The sequence below is a fragment of the Halichoerus grypus genome, chromosome 1 (assembly GCF_964656455.1).
Source record: "Halichoerus grypus chromosome 1, mHalGry1.hap1.1, whole genome shotgun sequence".
NCBI classification, from domain to species: domain Eukaryota; kingdom Metazoa; phylum Chordata; class Mammalia; order Carnivora; family Phocidae; genus Halichoerus; species Halichoerus grypus.
This window is the reverse complement of record NC_135712.1, coordinates 215,251,296-215,274,123: the sequence shown is the minus strand read 5'-3', so window position 1 is coordinate 215,274,123 and position 22,828 is coordinate 215,251,296. Positions and strand designations below refer to the sequence as shown.

General features: G+C 63.9%; 1 protein-coding gene across 1 annotated transcript; it reads right to left on the bottom strand.

Moving 5' to 3' along the window:
* Positions 1-1,724: 1,724 nt before the first annotated feature.
* On the bottom strand, positions 1,725-22,730 carry BTBD2 (BTB domain containing 2). Its single transcript, XM_036069973.2, has 9 exons — positions 22,300-22,730; positions 10,899-11,018; positions 7,812-7,968; positions 6,159-6,264; positions 5,877-6,074; positions 4,032-4,224; positions 3,211-3,298; positions 2,933-3,079; positions 1,725-2,743 (listed from the first exon to the last, which is right to left on the bottom strand). Exons 1-9 carry the CDS (start codon positions 22,719-22,721, stop codon positions 2,582-2,584), a joined length of 1,593 nt encoding a protein of 530 aa, XP_035925866.2. The 5' UTR covers positions 22,722-22,730; the 3' UTR covers positions 1,725-2,581.
* Positions 22,731-22,828: the final 98 nt, after the last annotated feature.

Below are 22,828 nucleotides of genomic sequence, written 5' to 3'. Positions count from 1 at the left end.
GGACATCACTCTTGGGTTTTTCGCTCTTAAAAAAAAAATGTTTTTGTTTTTGCTACGATTCCATCAAGAAACCAGCTAATGGTTTGTTTTGTATCTCATTCATTTTCTGCTTCATTTTTGGTCTCAGCATTTTATTTCCCATTTTGGGGATCGAATTTGCTGTTGTTCTCGTTTCTTAAGATGAAAACTTAGACCTTTGGTTTTAAACCTTTCTTCTTTTCTAATCTGTGCATAAAATATAAATTTCCCCAATTCCACTTTAACAGGATCCTACAATTTTGGAATAGTACTATCAGATTATTGTTCAGTTCAAAATATTTCCTAATTTCCATATGGCTTTTTAGCCTATATTTATGTAAACATGTTTTTATCTTCCTATGATTTATTTCTGGTTTGATTCTACTGCCATCAGAGTGCAGCATTCTACGGATGCTGATCAGGTGAAATCTTTCTCATTGAGGGGGTGTGATGGTGTTCATTTCCAACTAGGATTAGAGGTTTCTCGTTTTGTTCTGCTGACTCTGGATTTAGCAATTTCAAACCCGTGCTATGGTGCATACACTTAGGGCTGTTCTTTCTTCCCGTCGAGTTGACCCATTCATCGCTGAGATGTCCCACCCTTCCAGTAGTACTTGCTGCCCTTGAGCCCCCTTTGCCTGACAGTGATGCAGACACACCCACTTTCTTCTAAGGTTAGTTTGTGTAGTGAAACTTAGCACCTTTTACCTTCAGTTTTTCTGTTTCTTTGTAATTGAAGTGAGACTCTGGTAATTCGGAACTAGTTTAGTTTTGGTTTTGTATCCAGTCTGACAGTCTTTATCTTTTAATTGGGAGTGTTTAGATCTGTATACGTTTAACATAATTGACATAGTTGAGTTTTGGTCCCCCATCTTGCTGTTTGTTTTCTTTTAACTTCATTTATCTTTATTTTCATTTTTGAAGGGCATAGAATTCTAGTTTGGTGGTAGTTTTTTTAAGATTTATTTATTTGAGAGAGACCGTGCGCTAATGAGTTAGGGGAGGGGCAGAGGGAGAAGCAGACTCCACACTGAGAGTGGAGCCCCCCCGACACAGGGCTCGATCTCACAACCCCAAGATCATGACCTGAGCCAAAACCAAGAGTCAGATGCTTAACCAGTTGAGCCACCCAGGCGCCCCTCTCGTTTTTAAGATTTTTTTCTCCCTTTGGTTTTTAGCAGTTTGGGTATATGCGAGTTGTTTTTTTTTTTAATCTCACTTTGGCTCACAGATTTTTAAATGTATGGATGTCTACTCATTTTGGAAAATTCTTAGCTATCAGGCCCTGTTCTCTCTCTGCCTGTTCTTGGGGATTCCCTGACACATGGAGCAGAGCCAAGTGGGGAAGCCGGGTCAGGTTACCCGAGATGCACAGGCACGGCCTAGAGACCTACTCCGTGCCAGGCACAGCCCCAGGTCCAGAGGGCAGAGCCTTCCCTGGGGTCCCCCATTGCTGGACAGCAGGGGCAGGATGGGCAAACCAGAAGTTTGTGCAGAGGACAGAGGGCATGGGGAGGGTCCCCAATGCTACTGGGTGCCTCAAGGCGGGGACGTCTGTGCCAGGAGACTGTGATTCCAGACACGGGCAGAAGGCCCTTCCATGGGCCCCCCAATCTTACGGTGGGGGAAGCAGCTGCAGAGACAAGAGCCAGATCGCAAAGCTGCCAGGCTCCTGTCCCACTGAAGAAGCACGCGGGTCAGGGCGGTTACATTTCATTCCTTTATTTAAAAAAATTATTTGGGGGTATGGTGTGAGGAGGGCACACCTTCCATGGCTTTGGGGAGGACAATTTCCAGAAGGAATCACTGGGGTGGGAACACACGTGGGGAGGTGGCAGGGACTTGGGGGAGGGGCTGCACCCTCCAGCACCTCTGGCCAGAGCGCTCACTCAGAGGCTGGGGGGGGCAGGGCTGCAGTATGTACAAGGTGGGGGGCAGGCGGGCCACCTGGGGACCTGGCCGCCACGGCGGACCCACAGCACTGCCCGGGCAGACGGGGGTCTGCGATCCATGCCCGTGGCTGCAGGGGCTGGAAGAGGGTGGCCCTTCACTGGGCCCACTGGGTGGGCCCGGGCCTGGCAGAAAGCCAGCCTGCAGGACCTCGGGGGGGGGGCCGAGGCCAGTGTGTTGGGGGCCGGGGTGGCCTAAGCATCCCCAGTGAATAGACCAGAACCCGAGACCCCAAGCAAATGCACTAGGGGTGCCCCCCCAGACTGCCTCCTACCCGAGGAGTGGGGAGCCAAGATGCATTGCCATGTGCGCTGAGACCGGACAAACATGAGACAGATCCCGTCTGAAGCCTGTGCTCAGGCAGCCCCGGGCTGCAGGGACGGCGTGCAGGACTCCCGCGCCCAAGGACCCGGCGGCCCCTCCGCCCACAGCCCTGCCTCCCGCCCCCCTACCCCGCCCCAAGTCCTGGGGGCCGGTCTCACAGCCCCTGCCCGGCTCCTCTGAGCAGGCAGCCAGGCTCGCCACGGGAGTGAGCCTCTCCTGACGCCCAGAAACGGGGCAGGGAGCGCACACGCGGCCTCCGTGCACCAGGTGGCGTCGGGGGCCTGGGGGCCTAGGTGTAGAAGATGACCTCGGGGATCTGGCCGTCCTCCACGGACGTGCCATTGTTGTTGCCCGCCGCGTAGCAGAAGGTGAAGCACGTCTTGGCCCCCGTCGTGGGGGACTCGTGGGTCACCTTGCGCAGGCCCTTGGTGCCGTAGTGGGAGTCCGGGCCCTGGGGGAGGGGGGACGGGGTCCCAGCAGTCAGGCACCCCGGGGCCCCAGCAGGGCGGGGGGCGGCGGAGCCCCTCCCGAGGGTGTCCTACCGGGGGCCTCGGGGTGGCAGCCCCCCCGTGGCGATGGCCGCGCCCTACAGCCCCGCGACTGCGGGTCGGGGTCCTGACGGGGTCGGGGAGAGGCACACCTTGAGCGTGGCGCAGGCCGTGTAGTTGACGCTGGGCAGCACCTCCACGGGCTCCTTGAACATGACCCGGAAGGTGCTGGCGGACCCGTCGCAGCTGAAGCCCGTGTCGTTCTGGCCCAGCACAGTGTTGCTGTCCGTGTGGATGATCTGCGGGGGCGCGAGCGGGCGCTGCTCACCAGGGCCCCCCGCGCCCCCCCCGCAGGACCCCACGGAGGGCGAGCCGCACGGAGTCTGTGACCCACGAGCAGGCTGATGGGGGCAGGACACGGGGTGGGCACCTGGATGTTCACTTGGTAATCCGTGGGCCCGTGGATGGAGCCGTAGAGCCCGAAGCCAACCACGAAGATGCGCTTGTTGACCGAGAACCTGAGCCGCGGACAGGCGAGGTGCTAAGCCAGGGCCCAGCGCAAGGCCGCCCCCGCCGGCCCCCACCCCCGCCGGCCCCCACCTCGCGCCCGGCCCCGGCCCCCACCCCCCGCCCCCGCCGGCCCCCACCCCCCGCGCCCGGCCCGCACCCCCATCCCCTGCCAGCCCCCACCCCCCACGCGCGGCCCCCCACCCCCGCGCCCGGCCCCCATCCCCACCCCCGCCCCCCGCCGGCCCCCCACCCCGCGCGCGGCCGGCCCCCCACCCCCGCCCCCCGCCGGCCCCCCACCTCGCGCCCGGCCCCCATCCCCACCCCCACCCCCTGCCGGCCCCCCACCCCCGCCCCCCGCCCCGCCCCCCGCCCCGCCCCCCGCCGGCCCCCCACCTCGCGCCCGGCCCCCGGCCCCCACCCCCCGCGCCCGGCCGGCCCTCGCCGGCCCTCCGTGCCCCCGCCGCCCCGGCCCCCACCCCCGCCGGCCCCCCACCTCGCGCCCGGCCCCGGCCCCCACCCCCCGCGCCCGGCCGCACCCCCATCCCCTGCCAGCCCCCACCCCCTGCCAGCCCCCACCCCCCACGCCCGGCCCCCATCCCCACCCCCGCCCCCCCACCCCGCGCGCGGCCGGCCCCCACCCCCGCCCCCTGCCGGCCCCCCGCCCCGCCCCCCGCCGGCCCCCGCCCCCGCCGGCCCCCCGCCCCGCCCCCCGCCGGCCCCCCGCCCCGCGCGGCAGCCCACCTGATGCGGTCGCTGGTACCACTGTACCCCCAGCGGCTCTCCACCTGCTGGAAGCGGTTGATGCTGCACTCCTTTCCCCGGAGGCAGCAGCGCGGCCGGTCGATGAAGTCGACACGCGGCTTGGGGTTGACGGTGAAGTGCAGGAAGAGGCTGACCACCTCGCGGTCCACGAGGATGCCCGACTGCGCGGGCCCTGCGGGCACAGGGGGCGGAGGTCGGGCTGCGGTGGGGGCCGGCCTGGCGGCTGGGGGGGGGCGGGGAAGGCGGCCGTGAGCCCCGAGGGCACCGCACGGGCATCTCAGGTGAGGACGCCCGGGGGCGGCGGGGGGTGGGGGGGTCCCGGCAGCCCCAGGGCAGGACAGCCCCGCCCTGGCACTTGGAGGGGCGTCCGATTCACCGGCTCCTGGGGCAACATGCCCCTCCCGGCCCCAGGCCGCCCTGCCCAGGCTCACGAGGAGCCGTCAGCTGCCAAGGGGCGACTCGCGAGACAGGACCCGATCCGGAGGGGGGGTCCGGGAGGGGGCAACCCAGAGGCAGAGGTGGGGTGGCGAGCGCTGGGAGCTGGCCTCTGCAGGCTGGTGACAGCCCGGGGCTCAGGACAGGGTGGCCCCGGGGGACCCGTGGGGACAGCTCTTGGTGAGTAAGGAAGATACAAAGTGGAATACAGAGTGTTAACCATGCTTCTCTTTAATCTCTGCATAGGACACGCAGAAGGACAAATACATCAGACCGCGGCCGGGGCGCACTCAGCTGGGCGGAGTTTTTTCCAACTTCTGTCTCGTCTCGTATTTTCCAGTGGGACAGAGAAGCAGGGGCGTTCTCTAAAACATGCTGAGTGACGAAGGGCCACAAGGTCCAACCCCAGAGGACACACACAGGGTCATTCCCAGTGACCTTGGGCAGAGCAGGGGCGGCCTGGGGGGACCCTCACGGGAGGGGCGAGGGGCAGTGGGGGGCACAGGAAGCAGCAGAGGCTCCACACCGAGGGTGAACGGATGGCACCTGCAGGGCTTCGGGCCCCAGGGGTTGAGCGTCCCCGTGAACAGGGAGAGCGGTTTTGGGGGTGCAAGCCAGGCTGGGGAGGGAAGGGCCCAGCAAGGTTGCCGCTGGCGTGGGGACGGGACAGAGCGGCTCTGTCACAGCCTGGTGCCCCTGGGCCCCCTGGGCCACGTCGGTGCTCCTGGCCCCCTGACAACCACCTGGCCCCGGTCCGTAGCGCCCAGGCCCCCGTGGTCCCCACACACGAGAGGCACTCACTACGCGTTCGATGAATGAGCGATCCGGGCACGGACGGAAGGGCCGGACCTGAACTTCCCGTCAGAGACAACTACTCTGCAGAAGCGCGCGCACCACAGCCGTGCCAAGCAGTTCTTTACCGCTGCCGCTCAATCTGGCAACCCACGGGGGGTTCCCCGGGACCCGCCAGCCCCGGAGCCCGGAGAGGAGGCGGGCAGCACCGCGTCCACACGGGGCAGGAAGCGCGGTCGGGCTGCCCCCACCTCGGCCCGGGGCCCGGCCACCTCCCAGCCCACGCAGGCTTGCCGAGGATGCTGAAGCCAGAGCCCGGCCCCCAGGACGTGAACCCAAGCCGGGGGCCCGCGGTGGCCCAGCGCGCGCACGGGCACTCGGGACGCGGAGGGAAGGGAACCCAGGCGCCCGTCGGGTGACGTCTGTGGGGCGTTGGGTCTTTACACACGGACACGCGCTCCATGCTGTCCACGCGACACGGCAAGGGCGTCCTCGGCAGAGCGGCCCACCCGCGCTGCCCACAGCTGGCTCGGGGTCACACCTGGGGTCCCTGGGGGTCGTGCTCCCGCCGAGCGGCCCCCGCCCCCTGACCGTTACCTGCGGCAAACTCCTCGATGGTCATGAGCGGGAAGCGGATGAGGGCGAGCGCCTTGCCCAGCACCTTGCGCTTGTTCTCGGGGGTCACGGGCAGCTGTTGCCGCTGACACTCGGCCTCGGACCAGCGGACGACGGCGCTGAACAGGCGCACCTCCCGGATGCCCAGGGTGTCCCGCTCCAGCACGGCCACCAGCGTGTCTGCGGGCACGGGACCAGCTCAGCGGCCTCGCGGGCTCTCAGCGCCCCACGGCGGCCACGCGCCCCGGCGCCCCAGGGCCTCACCCAGGTCGATGTCGGTGAAGCCCTCGGCCGTGATGGCGTCGGCCGTGTTCTTGTCGATGTTCTCCAGGCACAGGCTGGCCAGCTGCGGCTCGTCGAAGAGACGCGCCTGGCGAGAGGCCGCGGGTCAACCCACGGCCCGAGGCGGGGCCCCGGACGCCCCTCGGGTCACACCTCGTCATGAATCTCACGCGGCGCGGGCCGCGGGGCCCACACAGACTCGGGAGCTGCGGCCCGGAGCCCGGGCACCACAGGGCCCGCACCTCCACGGCCGGACACGGGGTCCGCGGACAGGACAGGCCCCCCGGGGAAGGCAGGAGGCCCCGGGGAGGGGACCGCGCGACCCGCAAGGCCGACGGACAGGGGAGCCGTGCACTTCCGCCCCCCGGAGGTTGCTCCACCAGGAACCTGCCCGCGGGGTGCGGGAACCCGGAGCCGAGAAGATTCTGGCTCCCTCGCCCAGGCGGCTCCCGGCCAGCACAAGCCCCGCGGCCACGGCTCTCTGTGCCACACGACAGGCCCGGCTCTGGCCCGGTCACGCCCCCCATCCCCTGGGCGGCCCTGTCCCCTACCCGCCCGTGTCCACATCCTTCCCTGCCTCCAGTCCCCGTGGCCACGCCAGCCCCACCCCCATGCCTGGGACTACAGAGCCTGAAAGGGACCCACTCCAAGAAGCGTCATGATAACTTTCTCCCCACACCCGACCCCTGAAAAAGAGCGTCAAAACGTAGGCGGAAAATCTTTAGCCAAACAAGGGCCAGGCGCTCTGCTGGAAAGGACCAGGTTGGGATGAGGGGACGGGAGGGGAGGGAAGGGAAGCTCTCACTGGGTCGCAAAATTTAAGGGGCATCAAACACTCAGAGATCCATCCCCGTCGGTCTCAGGCCCTCCCGTAACCCGCGCACGCCTGCGCTCTCTCCCTGCCTCCCCCCCCCACACCCTCCTCCTCGGCCCGCACCCACGCCCACCCGCGTCCTTCACCCGGCCCCCGCGCGCCTTCGTCCTCACCGACTCCCGCAAGCCGCGCCTTCGCCCCCCCACCCCCGCGCGCCCTCACCCGCCCTCCCCACCAGCACACCTCGGTCCTTGCCCAGTCTCAGGGTCCCGGCCCTGCCCCTATGCACCCGCGTTCTCACCCGCCCCCCACTGCATCCGCACCCTAACCCACCCGCACAGCGCGCCCGCTTCCTCGCCCGGCCCAGCGTCCTCGCCTAACCCCTGCGCACCCGGTCCTTACCTTCCCCAACCCCCCCATCCACTCTTCGTCCTTGCCCCGCCCCCGTACTCACCCCTCCCCCTGCGCCCCAGCCCCACCCCCGCGTCATCGCCAGGTCCCTGCGCCCCTTCCTCCTCACTCGGTCCCTGTACGTCATCCTCACCTGGTGCCCCTGCCCCAGGCCTCCGCCGGACCCCTCGCACCCGCGTCCTCGCCCCGCACCCGCACACCCGCGTTCTCACAGGCCTCGCGCCCCCAACCCCCGTGCACCCGCGCCCTCTCCCGCGCGCGAGCCCGTGTCCTCACCTGGCGCCACGCCCTCGCCCGGCCCCGCGCGCCTGCGCCTTCGCCTGGTCCCACTGACCTCACCTGCCCCCCCCCCCCCCGTCCCAGCACACCTGACCTTGCCCCGCCCCCCACCCCGCGTCCTCGTCCCGCACCTGCGTCAGCAGCATGAACGCATTGTCAGCCCGGAGGTTCTTCTTCAGGAATTCCACGCAGTGGGCCTCGAGCGCGGGCACCGCGTACTTCTTGGCTGTGTACAGCGTGGTCATGACCGTCTCGGGTCCGATCTGAACCTCATCCGAGTAGAGAAACCTAAGACAGGACGCTAGGACCGTCAGACCCTGCTGGCAGACATCACTCCAGCCCCTGCCCCACCAGCCCAGCCCCAGGAGCCTTCCAGAACCAGCGTCTGTTGCCCTATGACCTGGCAAAGACCATTATCCACCAAGACCAGCCAGAGGCTCTCCCACCCACACTCCACCACCGGAACGCGGGTCTATACGGCGGGCCCCTTCCTTCCCGGTGTGACGGCCCGTGCCAGGGCACCAACGCGGAAGGCCCCCCACTCCCCTGGAGGCACCTGCGTGGGATCTGCCCTGGGACGGCCGTCCACGTGGCTGCAAGGCTCAGCGAGTTCTGGGCAGGTCGCAGGACCAGGAAGGCCAGCCTGACCCAGGCACTATGACCACCACCGTCCCCGCACTCGGAACGTGGACGTACGGTCAATTTGACAGAACGAGGCGGTGGAGAGATGAGAACCCTGGGCCGAAGCCGGCGGGATGCAGCATGAAGAGCAAGAGCAAGGCCTAGAAGGCTATGCCCGTGTCCGGGGTCCCCCGAGAATGTGCTGGAAGCCGCACACAGCCTCACACATCAGCAGCTATAATCCTGTGGGGTCAGGGAGACCCCGGACCCGAGGTCAGCAGTGCAGTGAGCGCACCTGTGACGGGGTCGGCCGCTCACACACCAGCGGGGAGGACAGCGTCAGCCCGGGGGGAGCAGCTCAGCGGGAGCGATGGGAACCGGGAGCCAGAGGACGGAGGCTATGGCCGGAACCCAGCATCCCTCCTGAGTTCAATCTAAGCCAGGGTTTTGGCTAATTGCAACCCGTCACCTGTTTGTGTGTTTTCTCATGAACACCTCTTTTATTTTTTTTTTTAAAGATTACAATAAACTACACACAACAAGGGGGCGCCTGGCTGGCTCAGTCGGAAGAACATGCAACTCTTGATCTCAGGGTTGTGAGTTCAAGCCCTACATCGGGGCTAAAAATTACTTAAATAAAACTTTAAAAAATACATGCACAGCATAACCACTGTAAGCATTTTTAGGCATACGCTTCAGTGGCATGAGGCACACTCACCCTGTCCTGCGACCACCCCCACCCTCCATTTCCAGAACGTTCCATCTCCCTAAACTGAGACTCTGTCCCCGTGAAGCATGGACTCCCCACCCCCTGCCCCAGCCCCGGCTCCCACCCTCTCCTTTCTGTCTGTGTGGACGGGACTCCTCTGGAGACTTCCTGGGAGTGGGGTCCTGCGGGATGTGTCCTTCGGGGTCTGGCTCACTGAGCTCGGTGTCCTCGGGGTCCGTCCATGTTAACATTCTAGCGTGTAGATGGACACGTGGTGTTTATCCTGCACCCGTGGGTGGACACTTGAGTTGTGTCCATCCCGTGTGGATCGTGCCGCTGTGAACATGGGTGCGCGGGTACCTGTTTGAGTCCCTGCTCTCAGTTCTCACATAGACATTCAGCAGCGGAATTGCTGGGTCACATGGTGACTCCACGTTTAAACCTCTTGAGGGACCTCCCTCCTGTCCTGCGAGGTGGCCACGTCTCCCATCCGCACTGGCCCCGCACGGGGGTCCCAATCCCCACTCCTCACTGATCCTTGTTATCTTCTTTTGTTTTCTATGTTTTTCGTAATAGTTGCCCAGGTGGGTACGAAGTGATAGCTCATCATGGTTTTGTCACCTGTTCTTGTACATGAAGTTTTACTGGCACCCAGCCTCCCCTCCCCGATCGTTTACAAATAGTCCGGCTGCTTTTACAATACCAGCCGCAGGGTGAGTGGTGGGGACGGAGCCCATCCACCCCTGGTCTTAGCAATCTGAGAAGTTACATGATGACAAATCCATGAGATTGTTCCCCAAAGTGCTACTTGTCCCCGGGAAGACGCTGGGAGTAGCACACAGGACCAAGCGTCCAAGCGTATCAGACAGCGGCGCGCATTAAGGGGCGTCCGCGGACGGGACCAACGGGAACAAAGCCCCGCCTGGCAGTGAGCTGCGGACGGCGGGGAGGGGAGCACCCACGCGGCCTTGGACACGGCAGGGGGGCGGCTCGTCCTGTCCTTCACACCTGCTGAACTTTCGTTTGTTTCCTTTCTTTCCTTCCTTCCTCTCTCTCTCCCCCTCTGAGTCTGTGCCATCTTTATAATCGAAAGAGAAAATATAAACTCTGCATTTAAAAAGACATGTTAACTGTTTGGAACAGTCTGTAAAGTTCCCCACCATGATTTACACCCGGTGTTTCTGGAAGCGAGAGGCCTGTGCTCAGCGGAGGGAAAGAGCCCGGCCAGCCCACAGCCTCGCTTCCCCCCTGCTCGGAGCGCGCAGCCCCCGCCCTGGGTGCTCACCGCTCTGATGCTAACGCACTTGAGGGAATTCTGAGGCTCAAGAAGAAACAACTAGAGCTGGTATTGAACATTCTTACATTATCTTACTTCTTCCACAACCCTTGTTGACCACAACGGGTGAGAATGGGGACTCGCACGCGCGGCCCCGGGACGGACCCCGAGCCCACGACGCTCAGGGAGGGAACCAGACACAGAAGGCCACGCGGGGTGTGAGTCCACGTGGGTGACACGTCCAGAACAGGCTCATCCACGGACGGGAAGGGGGCTCGTGGGGGCCGGGGGAGGGGAGCGGGTGACGGGGCGTGGAATCCGTCGCCAACGCTGCGGACACATTACAAACCACTGAAGTGTGCGCTGCCAATGGGTGGACTGTCCCATCTGGGAATTACGTCTCAGTTAAAAACATACAAAAATGAAAACGGGGTGGGGGCCTCCAGAGCCCACCCCTCACTTCAGAGGCAGTCCTGGAACCCTGCGGGAGCCGGGGGCTCCGGAGGCCCTGTCGCTGGGGGTCTCCCTGCCCTCTTCCTCAACTGCGTCTCCATGTCTGACAACATCAGGCTCCTCCATCCCGCCCCTCCGGGAAAGATCTAGAAGTCTTACTTGAGCAGCGCCAGGAAGGCGGCCGGCTCCACGTCGGGCAGCTCGATCTCGGTGGATGTGGTGGCCATCCCCCCGTTGAACATGGCGTCGAAGACGGCGCTGCCCACGGCCAGCACGAACCTGGCGTCAGAGAAGAGCCCGGTTACCCTCCTCGCGGCCCCGCCTGTTCCCGGCACCCCAGTCTGGGGGCTGTCAGGGCCCCACGTGTCCCCACAGGAGGTGCTGGGGGAGCGGCTCCGGCCGGCGCCCCAGATGACACTGGCCCAGAACATCCTAGTGGCAGATGCTTCCAGAAGGGGGGTGCCAAGGAGTGAGGCTATGCAGCCGGCCCAGCAACAGCAGGTCCTCCGTGCCCCCCAAACACACACCCCCTGCGCTCGGGCTGTGGGTGTCCCCCGCCACGCACACCACCCTTCCCGTGCTCAGGCTGTGGGTGTCCCCCCCCACGCACACCACCACCCCCTGTGCTCGGGCTGTGGGTGTCCCCCCCCACGCACACACCCCCCCCCGTGCTCGGGCTGTGGGTGTCCCCCCCACGCACACCACCCCCCCGTGCTCAGGCTGTGGGTGTCCCCCCCACGCACACCACCCCCCTGTGCTCAGGCTGTGGGTGTCCCCCCCCCCCCAGCACACCACCCCCCCGTGCTCAGGCTGTGGGCGCTAGGGTCCTGGCTGTCCTGGAGGGAGGCAGGACAGGTCCAGTGCATGGACAGCCTGACTGTGGGGCAGGAACCACATAAGCCTGTGTTGGGAAGTGAGGGTCAGGGAAGGCTTGGCAGGGACATCGGAGCGGGGCTGAGGCCGCAGGGAAGGGCATCGGGGCCTGGGGAATGGCAGGAGCACAGGGGAGCGTTAGGAGGTGGTAGTCGTGAGGCCGAAGGATTCATCCAGAGTGATGTGACCACACGGGACCCACCTGCCCGTGACTTCTCAGCGAAAGGACAGGAAGGCCCAGTGGGTGAGGACAAGAAGTGAGGCGCCCCCCCATTTTCCTTCGAGCCAGCTGCAACCCGCCCCAGCCGGAGCACTCCATGGGGCTGCCCACTCTGTGCTCTGTGCTGTCCACCCACAGTCTCCAGGGCTCACCCCGTGGCCCATCCGCCTCAGAGCACCCGTCCCCGGGTCCACAAGGCCCTGCACCACACCCCCTCCCGGGGTCCCCATCGTGACACATGTGGGGCTCAGAGCGGCCCCCACACCCTCCTTCCCAGCCTGCCCATGGCTCCCAGCGAACCCCAGGCTGGGCAGCCCCCGATTCTTTTTTTTTTTTTTTAATGTTTTTTTATTTATTTATTCATGAGAGTCAGAGAGAGAGAGAGAGGCAGAGAGAGAAGCAGGCTTCCCGCCTAGCAGGGAGCCTGACGTGGGGCTCGATCCCAGGACCCCGGGATCATGACCTGAGCCGAAGGCAGACGCTTAACCATCTGAACCACCCAGGCGCCCTGGGCAGCCCCCGACTCTTAACGGGGAGAAGGACCTCCTTCCCCGGCTCCTACCTTCCCCGCCATCCTGGGGCACGCCTCCCAGGCCCTCGTTCGGGCCGCCGTGTGCACGGGGCTTGAGCACGTCTGGGGACCAGACCCGAGACAGGGGACCAGATGGGAATCCAAGTGGGGAGGACAGCCTCCCCCAGAAGTCACGTCCACCCGGAAAGCCAGAATGGGACCTCACTTGGAAATCGTGTTCATGGACGTGACTGGTTCACGTGAGGTCATATGGGAGCAGGGTGGCCCTAGTCCCACGCTGGTGTCCTCATGAGAGGGGACTCTGGGCACAGACACAGGGAGAAGCCACGTGGCAACAGATACAGACACGGGAGGGACGCGGCCACGAGCCCGGGGACGCCTGGAGCCCCAGGAGCTGGGAGAGGCAGGAAGGACCGTCCCCGGAGCCTCCGCGACACCTTGGCCTTGGACGTCTGGCCCCAGGACGGGACAGGAAACGCCTCTGTGGCCCTGCCCCAGGCGCGGCCAGCCTCACCCGTGTCCTCGGCGGCCCCAGGCCCCTCACTGCACCCCCACACGCGCTCCATAAATAAAGTGCCTTCCCGGTCCTCCTCTCCAGCTTGGGGGAAGCACCTCACTCTCCCGCCGGAAAACGGGTTCCAGCGCCACAGGAAGAGGCCGCTGACCGCACGCCCCCCGCGAGACCGCCTGTCTGAGGAGTGTCTGCACCCCCGGGCCCTCCGCTCACACCCCCTCGCGCCTCCGGCCCCTCCCGCCTGGCTGGCCGCCCGTTCTTCTCCAAGCCCCGATCTGCCCCCCGGGGGACGCCGCCTCGCCCCACGCAGACGGCCGGGACGAACCATGCAGACCGTGACGAGAGGCCACAGGGATGCGGAGAGAGCAGGACCCGCGGCGAGACCGGTGGGAGCGCGAGGTACGCGGCCGCTGTGGGAACCGTCTGGCAGCTCCTCTGCTGGCCCAGCCCGAGCGGCCGACACCCAGCAGCTCACGCCTGGTGCTCGTGCGGGAGAGATGGGCGCACGCGTCCCCACGGGCTGCACACCCGTGCTCACAGAGCGTGCGTCCCAGCGGCCAGAAGGGGGGCGCACCCGTGTCCGTGGATGAAGGACACACACAACCTGTCCTTCTGTCCCCACGCGGGAACACGCTCCAGCCTCAGGAAGGAAGGGACCCTGACACCTGCCACGACGTGCAGGGACCCCAAGGACACTGGGCTCAGCTAGAGGAGCCAGACCCCGAAGGACACATCCCGCAGGACCCCACTCCCAGGAGGTCCCCGGAGGAGTCCTGTCCACAGAGACAGAGAGGAGAGGGTGGGAGCCGGGGCTGGGGCAGGGCTGAATGAGGCGGGAACACCCAAGTATTTTGGGAACGGGGCGAGGGCCAAGAGAGCCGCGCACAAGTGGGCGCCCCCCCGGAGAGGCCGCGGCCCCGCGCTTCCTCGGTGTCGCTCCCGAGCAGAGAGTCGTTGCTCTGGGCGGCGCCACGAAGCAGGCATGTGGCGGACGGTGCGAGCCGGGTTCTCCGCCGAGGGCACAGGGTGACAAGTGCGGGAGGGCCGCGGATTCCGGGGTGCTGGCCTGGAGTGGAGGCATGGGGACCATCCTGCGGCTCCACACACGGGCAGCCCGGCGGCGAGGGGACGCCCAGCGCCCGGAGCTTGGGGTCTACATCCCACACCAACAAACGGGACCAGCTCCCTGGAGACGTGGCGGACTCTGGGGCCGGAGCGGGGAAAGGACAAGACGAGCTTGGAGTGTCTCGTGGGGCCAGCAAATAAAACGCTCCGAGTGCGACGGGGAAGAGTTAGGAGGACGCGGGATGGCCAAATCTGGGACAACACGAGCCACGACATCGTACACGTACTGCAAAACATACATACCCACGTCCACGAAGACAGAACCACCTAACCGCGTGAGCGGAGGAGCGGAAAGAAGGGACCGCTCTTCAGACTCCAGCTGATGAACGCAGAAGCGGTCACGGACGCGGAAGAGCACCGCCAGCAAACCCCTGGGCCGCAGCCGTGCGCGGGGAGAATCCTCACCCAGCACGACGGCCTGGGCAACACGGAGAGGACACGGCGTGCGCAGAGCCTCACAGTGTCCCCCGGGGAGAGCCACTCGGAGGGGACGGCAGTGGCAGGCCTCCGGCCACGGTGCCCCGGGAAGGATGCCTGGCATCCAGCCACACAGCGGGAGTGGCCGCGGGGGCTGAGGGAGGCCCAGGCCGCAGACACGGCGTGAATCTGACACGACGGGCGTCAGGATCCGGCGTTCACTGGAGATGCACATTTCCCGGGCTCAGGGGGCCGTGCGCTGGCAGCGGGGGGTAGTCGTGGGTGCGCACGCCCCTGGCAACGGACCCCCGGGTACGCGAAGCACAAGCTGAGCGCTGAGGGAGAGAGAGACCGCCGGACCTCCAGAGCTGGAGTTTCCGGACTGTTCTCGAAGGCCGGCGGAGCGGCGCACAGACCGCGGCCCACCCGGCACCGCCGGCCCGACCGAACCCTCCACGCGCACACGGAACGGTCCCCAGGCGAGCGCACGACCAGGGCTGACGTCTGCCAGGGCACGCTCTCCAAGCAGAGGAATTAGCCGTCCACAACCAGAGGAAATCTGAGAAATCCCCAAATGTTTGGAAACGAACACACTTCGAAGCAACCCACGGGGGGAGGAACGCGCGGCAAAGGAGGAAAGATCTCAGCCGGCCTGAAAATGGAAACGCCACCCGCCACGAGGAAAGAGGCGCCGTTAGAAGCAAATGTGGCAAATCCACGAGGCAAAGCCTGGGAATCAGCCAGGGGAGCTCCCGCTTCAGGCGTCCGACAGTGGGGAGCAAACCCACCCAAGCGGAGAAGGAAGCCCACGAGGGGACGGTGGGACCTCGTGAGCCCAGGCGCAGGGGGGCACCCAGAACCCGCCGCCCACGGAAGAGACACAAGCCACAAAATCAGCAGCGAGGGCGGGACCGTCACTGCGGACCCTAAAGATGAAAGAATTTCAACAGTTTCATGCCAACAAACTAGGACAGCTTAGATGAAGGGATGATGTCCTTCGGACGGACTCCAGAAGGAGACGCTCGGAACACAGGCAAGCACAGAACGAGCCCCTGAAAACCTCTCCCCAAAGGGAAGCCCCCCAGACATTTCAGAAGGGACAGCGGCTGTGGGCAGACCCTCCCAGAGATGGGGGGAGAGGGGGGGCAGTGCGGCCGCGAGGCCAGCACGCGGGGCAGGCGGTGTGGACGCACCGCAAAGCAGGCTGGCGCTTGCTTGCTTTATTTTTTTTAAAGACTTTATTTATTTGACAGAGAGCATGAGCAGGGGGAGTGGGAGAGGGAGAAGCAGGCTTCCCGCCGAGCAGGGAGCCCGATGCGGGGCTCGATCCCAGGACCCTGGGATCATGACCTGAGCCGAAGGCAGACGCTTAACGACGGAGCCACCCAGGCGCCCCAGGCTGGCGCTTTCTTAAACTGTCAAATGTCAGAGTTACCCCCAGTTCCAAGGGTCCGCTCCCAGGTATTTGTCCAAGAGTAAAGGAACCGTGTGTCCACACACAGACTCGTGCCCCAGTGCACACGGCAGCCGGAAACCGCACACAGCCCGGATGCCCGGCGGCTGGTGAGTGGACACACCGCGGTCCGTCCCTGCGGCTGAATTCAGCGACAGTGTGAATTACTTTAGCAATAACCGTAACTGAGCTGGGACCCCTGGGCGGCTCAGTCGGTCAAGTGTCTGCCTTCGGCTCAGGTCATGGTCCCAGGGTCCTGGGATCGAGCCCCGCATCGGGCTCCCTGCTCCGCGGGAAGCCTGCTTCTCCCTCTCCCACTCCCCCTGCTTGTGTTCCCTCTCTCGCTGTGTCTCTCTCTGTCAAATGAATAAAATCTTCAAAAAAAAAAAAAAAAGCCTTGGACTCTTGATTTCGGCTCCCGTCATGCTCTCAGGGCCGTGAGATCGAGCCCCGCGTCAGGCTCCACACTGAGCGAGGAGCCTGCTCGGGATTCTCCCTCTCCCTCTGCCCCTCCCCCTCACAAATAAAATTAAAATAAAAAAAGAAGGGTAACCGGGCTGTAGCTGACCCTTGAACAGTGCGGGTCCACACACCGGCGGATGTTTCTCAGTGAAGGCGGCATGGGACTCAAAACGCCCTTTCTCTTCCTTATGGCTCCCTTGGTTCTAAGAACACAGCACACGGTGGTAACAGAGCACGCACTGTGCGTGCACTCGTGAGCCGTGCGGTCCCCACTGGGCTGTCAGTGGGTGAGGTCTCAGGGGTGGAGTTACATGTGGATTTTCGGCTGTGCAGGAGGCCGGCTCCCCTAACCCCCACATGGTTCAAGGGTTGAGTGTACTGATACACACAACAACGTGGATGAATCCCAAAAACTTTTTCTTTTATTTAAACATTTTATTTATTTGAGACAGAGAGAGAGAGGGAAAGAGAGAGCACAGGGGCAGGGGCAGTGGGAGAGGGAGAAGCAGGCTTCCCGCTGAGCAGGGAGCCTGACGCAGGACTCGATCCCAGGACCCCGAGATCACGACCAGAGCCGAAGGCAGATGCTTAACTGACCGAGCCCCCCGGGCGCCCCTCAAAAACTTTCAAGAAGCCAGACTGAAGATGACATGCTGTATCACTCCAATTACATGAAATTTCTAGAAACAGCAGGCCGGGAGAGACAGAAGGCAGGCCGGTGATGGCAGCAAGTGGGCAGGGGGACCTCAGGGGGCGGCGGCCACACGGCGGTGCACACTTGCCACACAGACAGTTGTCAGGCCAAACAGACCAGACTCCGGGAAAGGGCTTGGGAGCACCCCACACTCACACTCACGAAAACCCTCCACAAGCAGGGAATCGAGAGAAACTTGAGAGAAGCCGTCGGAAACCAGCACCCGTGGTCCCATTTGTCAATGAAAAACAAAACACAAAGGCTCCTTGCTCTCACCTGTTACGGAGCAATGTCCTGTGGTCAGAAGTGCGGTACGAAGGCGCCTGGGTGGCTCAGTCGTTAAGCGTCTGCCTTCAGCTCAGGTCATGACCTCGGGTTCCTGGGATCGAGCCCCGCATTGGGCTCCCTGCTCAGCGGGGAGTCTGCTTCTCCCTCTCCCTCTGCCTCTCCACCCCCCACTCGTGCTCGCTCTCTCCCAAATAACTAAATAAAATCTTTTTAAAAAATGAAAGATTCAACTCCTCAGTTGCGACTGTTGTATTCAAACACTCAGTAGCCACGTGCAGCTAGGCTGGACGGTGTAACGAGAACATTCCCGTCATCACAGGGAAGTACCGGACAGTGCCAGACCACAGAATCCACCGAACAATTATTAACGTGAACAAGGGCTCGGACAGAAATCACTCAAACCAGATAGAAATAAATATGCAAAAGACATACACCTTCCCAGCAAGAGCCAGCTGGAAAAATATAAGGAAGATTATCCACAACAGAGAAAAAAATACGTGAGCAAAAATCAGCAATAAATGTGCAAAAGCCTCATGGAGAAAACCACAAAACTGTCCTAGGAACACAAAAACCGCCCTGAACAAACGGAGAGAGACCCTGCTCCCAGATACACTCTGTTCCCTAAACTTCGCTCTCCCCAGGCCCGTATCGCTGGCGGACCCGCCCCCCCAGTAAATTCCTTCAGCACTTGACAAACTGATTCTAGAGATCCTACGGAACCATGAGTCTGCCCAGGGGCCCGCAAACCGGCCAACCCCTTGTTTCTGCAAATGAAGTTTTACTGGGACACGGCCGTGCTCATTCACTGATGTGTCGTCCACACCTGTCCTGCTGGGCAGAATTAAGTACGGGGAACGGAGGCTGTTTACCTAAGTTGGCTGATGCCGGGCTGGAATGTCGGCCGCGGAGGGACAGCTTCCCTCCAGCACCATGTGTCCATGACTGTTTGAGGGGGGTGGGGAGGGACGGGTGGGCGATCGATGCCAAAAGGGTAAATGTGCAACCAGCTGAAGAAGTCTTGACAAAGAATAAAATTGGGAACAAGGGCCTCAGCAGTTCTCAAAACATACCGGAAAGCCAGAGTCATCAAAAACTGTTCTTGTAGCAGAACACGGATCGATGCCAGGAGAGACCCCAGAAGGCCCGTTCCGCGCGCTGGCCTTCTCTGCTACATCCTCCCAGGCGGACGGGCTCGGGCATCTGAGATCCTGACCGCGGCGGCGTCAGGTCCTTCCCTGGCTCGCACGCGAGGGCCGCCCTCCCTGAGCCCCGCAGCATGTCCGCAGGGCCCGCCCGGCAAGGGAGCGCAGACATCTGATTTGGGCAGGTCGGTGCCCTGCAGTTACTGAGCACCTACTGCATGCCAGGCCTTCTCCGGGGGCTCCGAAGGCAGCAGGGAAGGAGAGGAGCAAGCCCACGACCACCACCACGGGGGTGCCCGTCATCGGGAGCTTAGAGGGAAAAGCGCACAGGGTGAAGGCCAGGCAGAGCCTCGGGACCGGGGGCCAGGGCCCGCTCCTCAGCCTACACGGATGCCGGCCCTCCTGCCCCACAGCCCAGGTCAGCCTGCGCCCGGAGCCCATGCCCGCCCGGGGGGAGGGTCGCGGGGGGATTGGCACGAGCCCCCACTTTTTGGAGGCGGCCTCAGCCGCACTGGTTCCCATGTTCTGGCGCTAACCCCTCTCTGCCCCAGGACACCACCTGGGGCCCCACGTGGCATCTGGTCACCTCCTTCCCAGCGCCCCTAGCGTGTGGCAACATCTCCACCTTTCCTTGTTTCTCGTGACCTTGACAGCCTCCAGGACGCCCGGCCAGGTGTCCCGCAGCGTGTCCCTGATCTGGGCTTGTCAGCTGCTTTCCCGCGATCAGTCTGGAGATCTCGGCTTCCCACGACTGCTCTAACACGGCAGCACACGCCAGGCGACTCCCGACAACAGGATTTCATCCTCTCCCCGTCCTGGAGGCCAGAAGCCCCAGATGGAGGAGCGGCAGGGCCCTCGGGAGGCTCCAGGGGAGGCTCCTACCTGCCTCTTCCAGCTCCACGGGCCCCAGGGGTCCCCTGGCCTCTGGCCACAGCACTCCAATGCCTGACTCCATGCTCACCAAGGGGCTTCTCCTCTGTGTCTCTTAGGAGGACACTTGTCATCGGGTTTAGAGCCCACCAGATAATCCAGGATGATCTCATCTCGAGACCCTGAACTTAATCACATCTGCAAAGACCCTTTTCCAAATAAGGTCCCACTCACAGGTACGAGGGACTGGGATGAAGACACACCTTTTGGGGGGCCACCACTCAACCCACGACACTGGGGTTATGGGTTTGGGGAGGAACTACAGAGGCGAGGTGCCCTTCTGGTCCTGTCCCATCAGGGGTCCCTGAGAGGCCGCTCTACATCACTCTGAAGTTGACCGTGACCCCTGGCCCAGGTGGGGTGTGCCAGGTTTCCCCACGGTCAGGTTACCATCACTTCCTGGGGTCTGGGCCCAGGCGGGGAGCACCTGTACGCACCATCGGGGCTCTGGGGTACGGAGCCTCACCTCCTCCATGCTCCACACTCGGATTCTGCCTCTCCTCCTACCACGGCCTCTAGACTTGCCTGCCTCACGCCCTGGATGATGTCCCCACCTTTATTTAAGCTCACCCTGGACCACTGTGATAAGCACTTGGTTGGGTCACTAAGTCAATCCTCCCAGAAGTCCTGGGGTGGAGGCATCCGAGTGGTCAGTCCCAGTTCACAGGTGGGGAAACTGAGGCACAGAAAGCCCAGGGCCACTCGCTGGGCAGCGATCTACCTGATTTCACCAATCTGTACAAAATCATGACCCAAAGGGAGAAAAGAAAGAAAAAGAACTAGAACCTCTATCAGTAAAGGCCAAATAGTGGGGCATCAATACCAGGGCAAATGGGACAAGAAAAGTGCTATCAGCCTGACCCGGACCCTCTCTGGACATCAAACACACATGCTCAGGGAGTCTTTGGGGCCCAGGGATGACCGACGCCTGCAGGAGCCAGCAAGGTGTGCCGGGGGCCAGGCTCCCTGGGGACTCGGGGCTCGTGTGGCCACCAGTGGGAGAAGCCACGGGTCCAGTGGGTGGGCCCGTCTGAAGGTGAATGTCAGCATGCCCAGAAGAGCCTCATCCCAGACCCCACTTTCAGAGTGGCTCCTCACAGCCATTCCTAAGCACTGACCCCCCATCTACACCCCCCCAGGCTGCCCCATTACCTCCCACCGCTCTGTCCTTCCCCCCGATGCTGGAGCCAGGGTCCGGGGGCCCCCCGCCGCAGCCCCGCTCTCCCTCCCCTACCAAGCTGCCACCTCACCACACCAGGGAGAGGAGCCCTGTTTCTATGGTCCTCACCAAGCGCCTGCAGGCTCCATCTACAGCTGGGCCCCCCCTTCAAAGCCGACGATGTCCCTCTGGCCCGCAGTGCCCCCTTGCCCCTGCTGCGTGCCCAGCCCCTCTGCTCTCCAGGCCTCCCCTCCCCCTCGCCCTGCTCAGCACCACTTGCTCAGGGCACGGATCCCTGTCATCCCCTCCCAGGCCCTGTATCTCCCTGCTGCTCTCAGAAAAGCTCACTAAGTATCACGCCGGGCTGACCTTCCTACCAGAGCCCTTGCTCCCAGCCATTCTCCTGAGCCCAGCAGCGCCACACCCTTCTCCCCACTTCTCTGGGGGTCCCCATGCCCACCTTCCTCATCCCTTCTTCACCACCAACAGCCACACACAGTCGAGTACATGTCCTAAGGTTAGTGGTGCCCGGGGGACCCCCTCGCTGCCCTGAAGCAGAAACCCTGAGGTCCCCCTTCCCCCTCCCTGTGGGGTTTCCAGCTGCATCCACCTGGCCCCATCCCCAAAGGGCTTGGGTCGGGGGGCAGGAGCCCACGCAGCCTCACCTTGCTCACTCCATGTGTTCCCTGAAGCTTGGTGGGAGCGGGGTGGGGGGGGGGAGCTTTAAAGGCCAGACTGGGCTAAGCAGTATTTCGGAGCACAGGTGGACATGAGGGTGCCTCAGGGATCAGTCCCCCTACTCCAGGCTTGGGTGGGGGTGAGGCCCATGTGGCTGCACACACACAGGGGAGGGAGGAGCCACGGGAGGTCCTGGGGACCCATCCACAGGCCTGGAACCTTCTGTAGGCAGGAATCTAGATCCAGTTGTACATAAATAACCAAGAAAAAGCCAGAAAGAAACATCTCAAAGGCACAGGTTAAATAAAGGCCACATGTCAGAAAGGCAGGGCGGACCGCTCCCAGCAGACTGCGGAACATTCCAGGCCAGTGGCAAGGAACCCCCCAGCCCCTCTCCCCCAGTGGAGCCCTCCCAGTGAGGCCCCCTCCCCCAGCTCCCTGGAGTGCGACGGGGAGCAGTCAGAGAGACAGGGAATGGACGGGGAGTCTGGTATCAGTCCCACCCTGCCCTGGGGTCTCACGGCTGCACCCTGGAGACTGGCAGGGGGGGCCGGACCTGGGCCAACAATGCCCCCTTTTTCAGAGAGAAGGCCTGGAGGCCAGGGCGGACATGGGGCTGGGGTGTCACAGAACTGGGATCACTGAGGGGGTTATGTGGTTTAGGAGTCTGGGCTTCTGGGTTCAGGAGGCGGGGGTCTGGTGGGGGCCTGGGGGTCACCACCGGGGAAGGATGGGGCACTTGGTGCAGGAGGTCACTGGGGCAGGACGGTGGGGGCGGCTGTGCCTGGAGATCCTGGACTGGCTGGCAGGAGTCTGCGGGGGGATGGAGAGGCGGGGGTCCCAAGGCCAGGGTATGGCTCGTATCAGAGGGCTGAGCGGTGGAGGGGGGCCTGGCAGGGTCACAGGCCTGGGGCAAAGTGGGTCCCCGGGATCCTGTGGGGTGGCGGGTCCCTGGAGTGGTCGGGTGCCGCGGATGGCAGGGCCCGCGGATGGGGCGGTGGGGGAGGGGGATGGCAGGGCCCGGGGATGGGGGCGGCGGGTCCCAGGGCGCGGGGTGCGGGGCGGCGGCCCACCTGTGCGCCGGGATGCGCTGCGCGCCGAGCCCCTTGCCCACCAGGAAGTGCACGTCGCAGAGCACCTCGTTGTTGAAGAGGAAGGCGAAGCGCTCCTTCAGCGTGGGCTTGGTGGCCTGCCAGTTGTAGACGGGCTCGCGCAGCAGCGCCGCCGCCCCCGGCTCCTCGGCCGCCCGCTCCCCGCCCGCCGCGGCCTGCGCGCCCGGCCCCGGCCCCGACCCCGGCCCCGGCCCCGGTCCCGGCCCCGGCCCGGGCGCGGGCGCGGGGGGCGGCCCGGGGGCGGCGGGGGCCGGGGCGGCGGCGGCGGCGGCCGCGTTGCCGGGGGCGGGGGCGGCGTTGGCGCTGGGCCCGGGGCCGCCCCCCGCGCCCGGGCCGACCCCCGGCGGGCACGACGCGCGCCCGCCGCTCCCACCCGCCGCCATCTTGTCGGTGCGGCGGCCGCGGGGCGGGGCGGGCGGGAGGAGGGCGGGGAGGGGAGGGGGCGGGGCGACGGGAGGGGAGGGGCGGGACGAAGGCAAGGGAAGGGGAG

Excerpts from the sequence above, each read along its gene's own strand:
- BTBD2 (XM_036069973.2), bottom strand. The coding sequence starts at position 22,721 with ATGGCGGCGGGTGGGAGCGGCGGGCGCGCGTCGTGCCCGCCGGGGGTC. Across the intron at positions 6,075-6,158 it reads CTTCACCGACATCGACCTGG|ACACGCTGGTGGCCGTGCTG; the intron begins GTGAGGCCCTGG and ends CCGTGCCCGCAG. Across the intron at positions 3,299-4,031 it reads GGTACCAGCGACCGCATCAG|GTTCTCGGTCAACAAGCGCA; the intron begins GTGGGCTGCCGC and ends TCCGCGGCTCAG.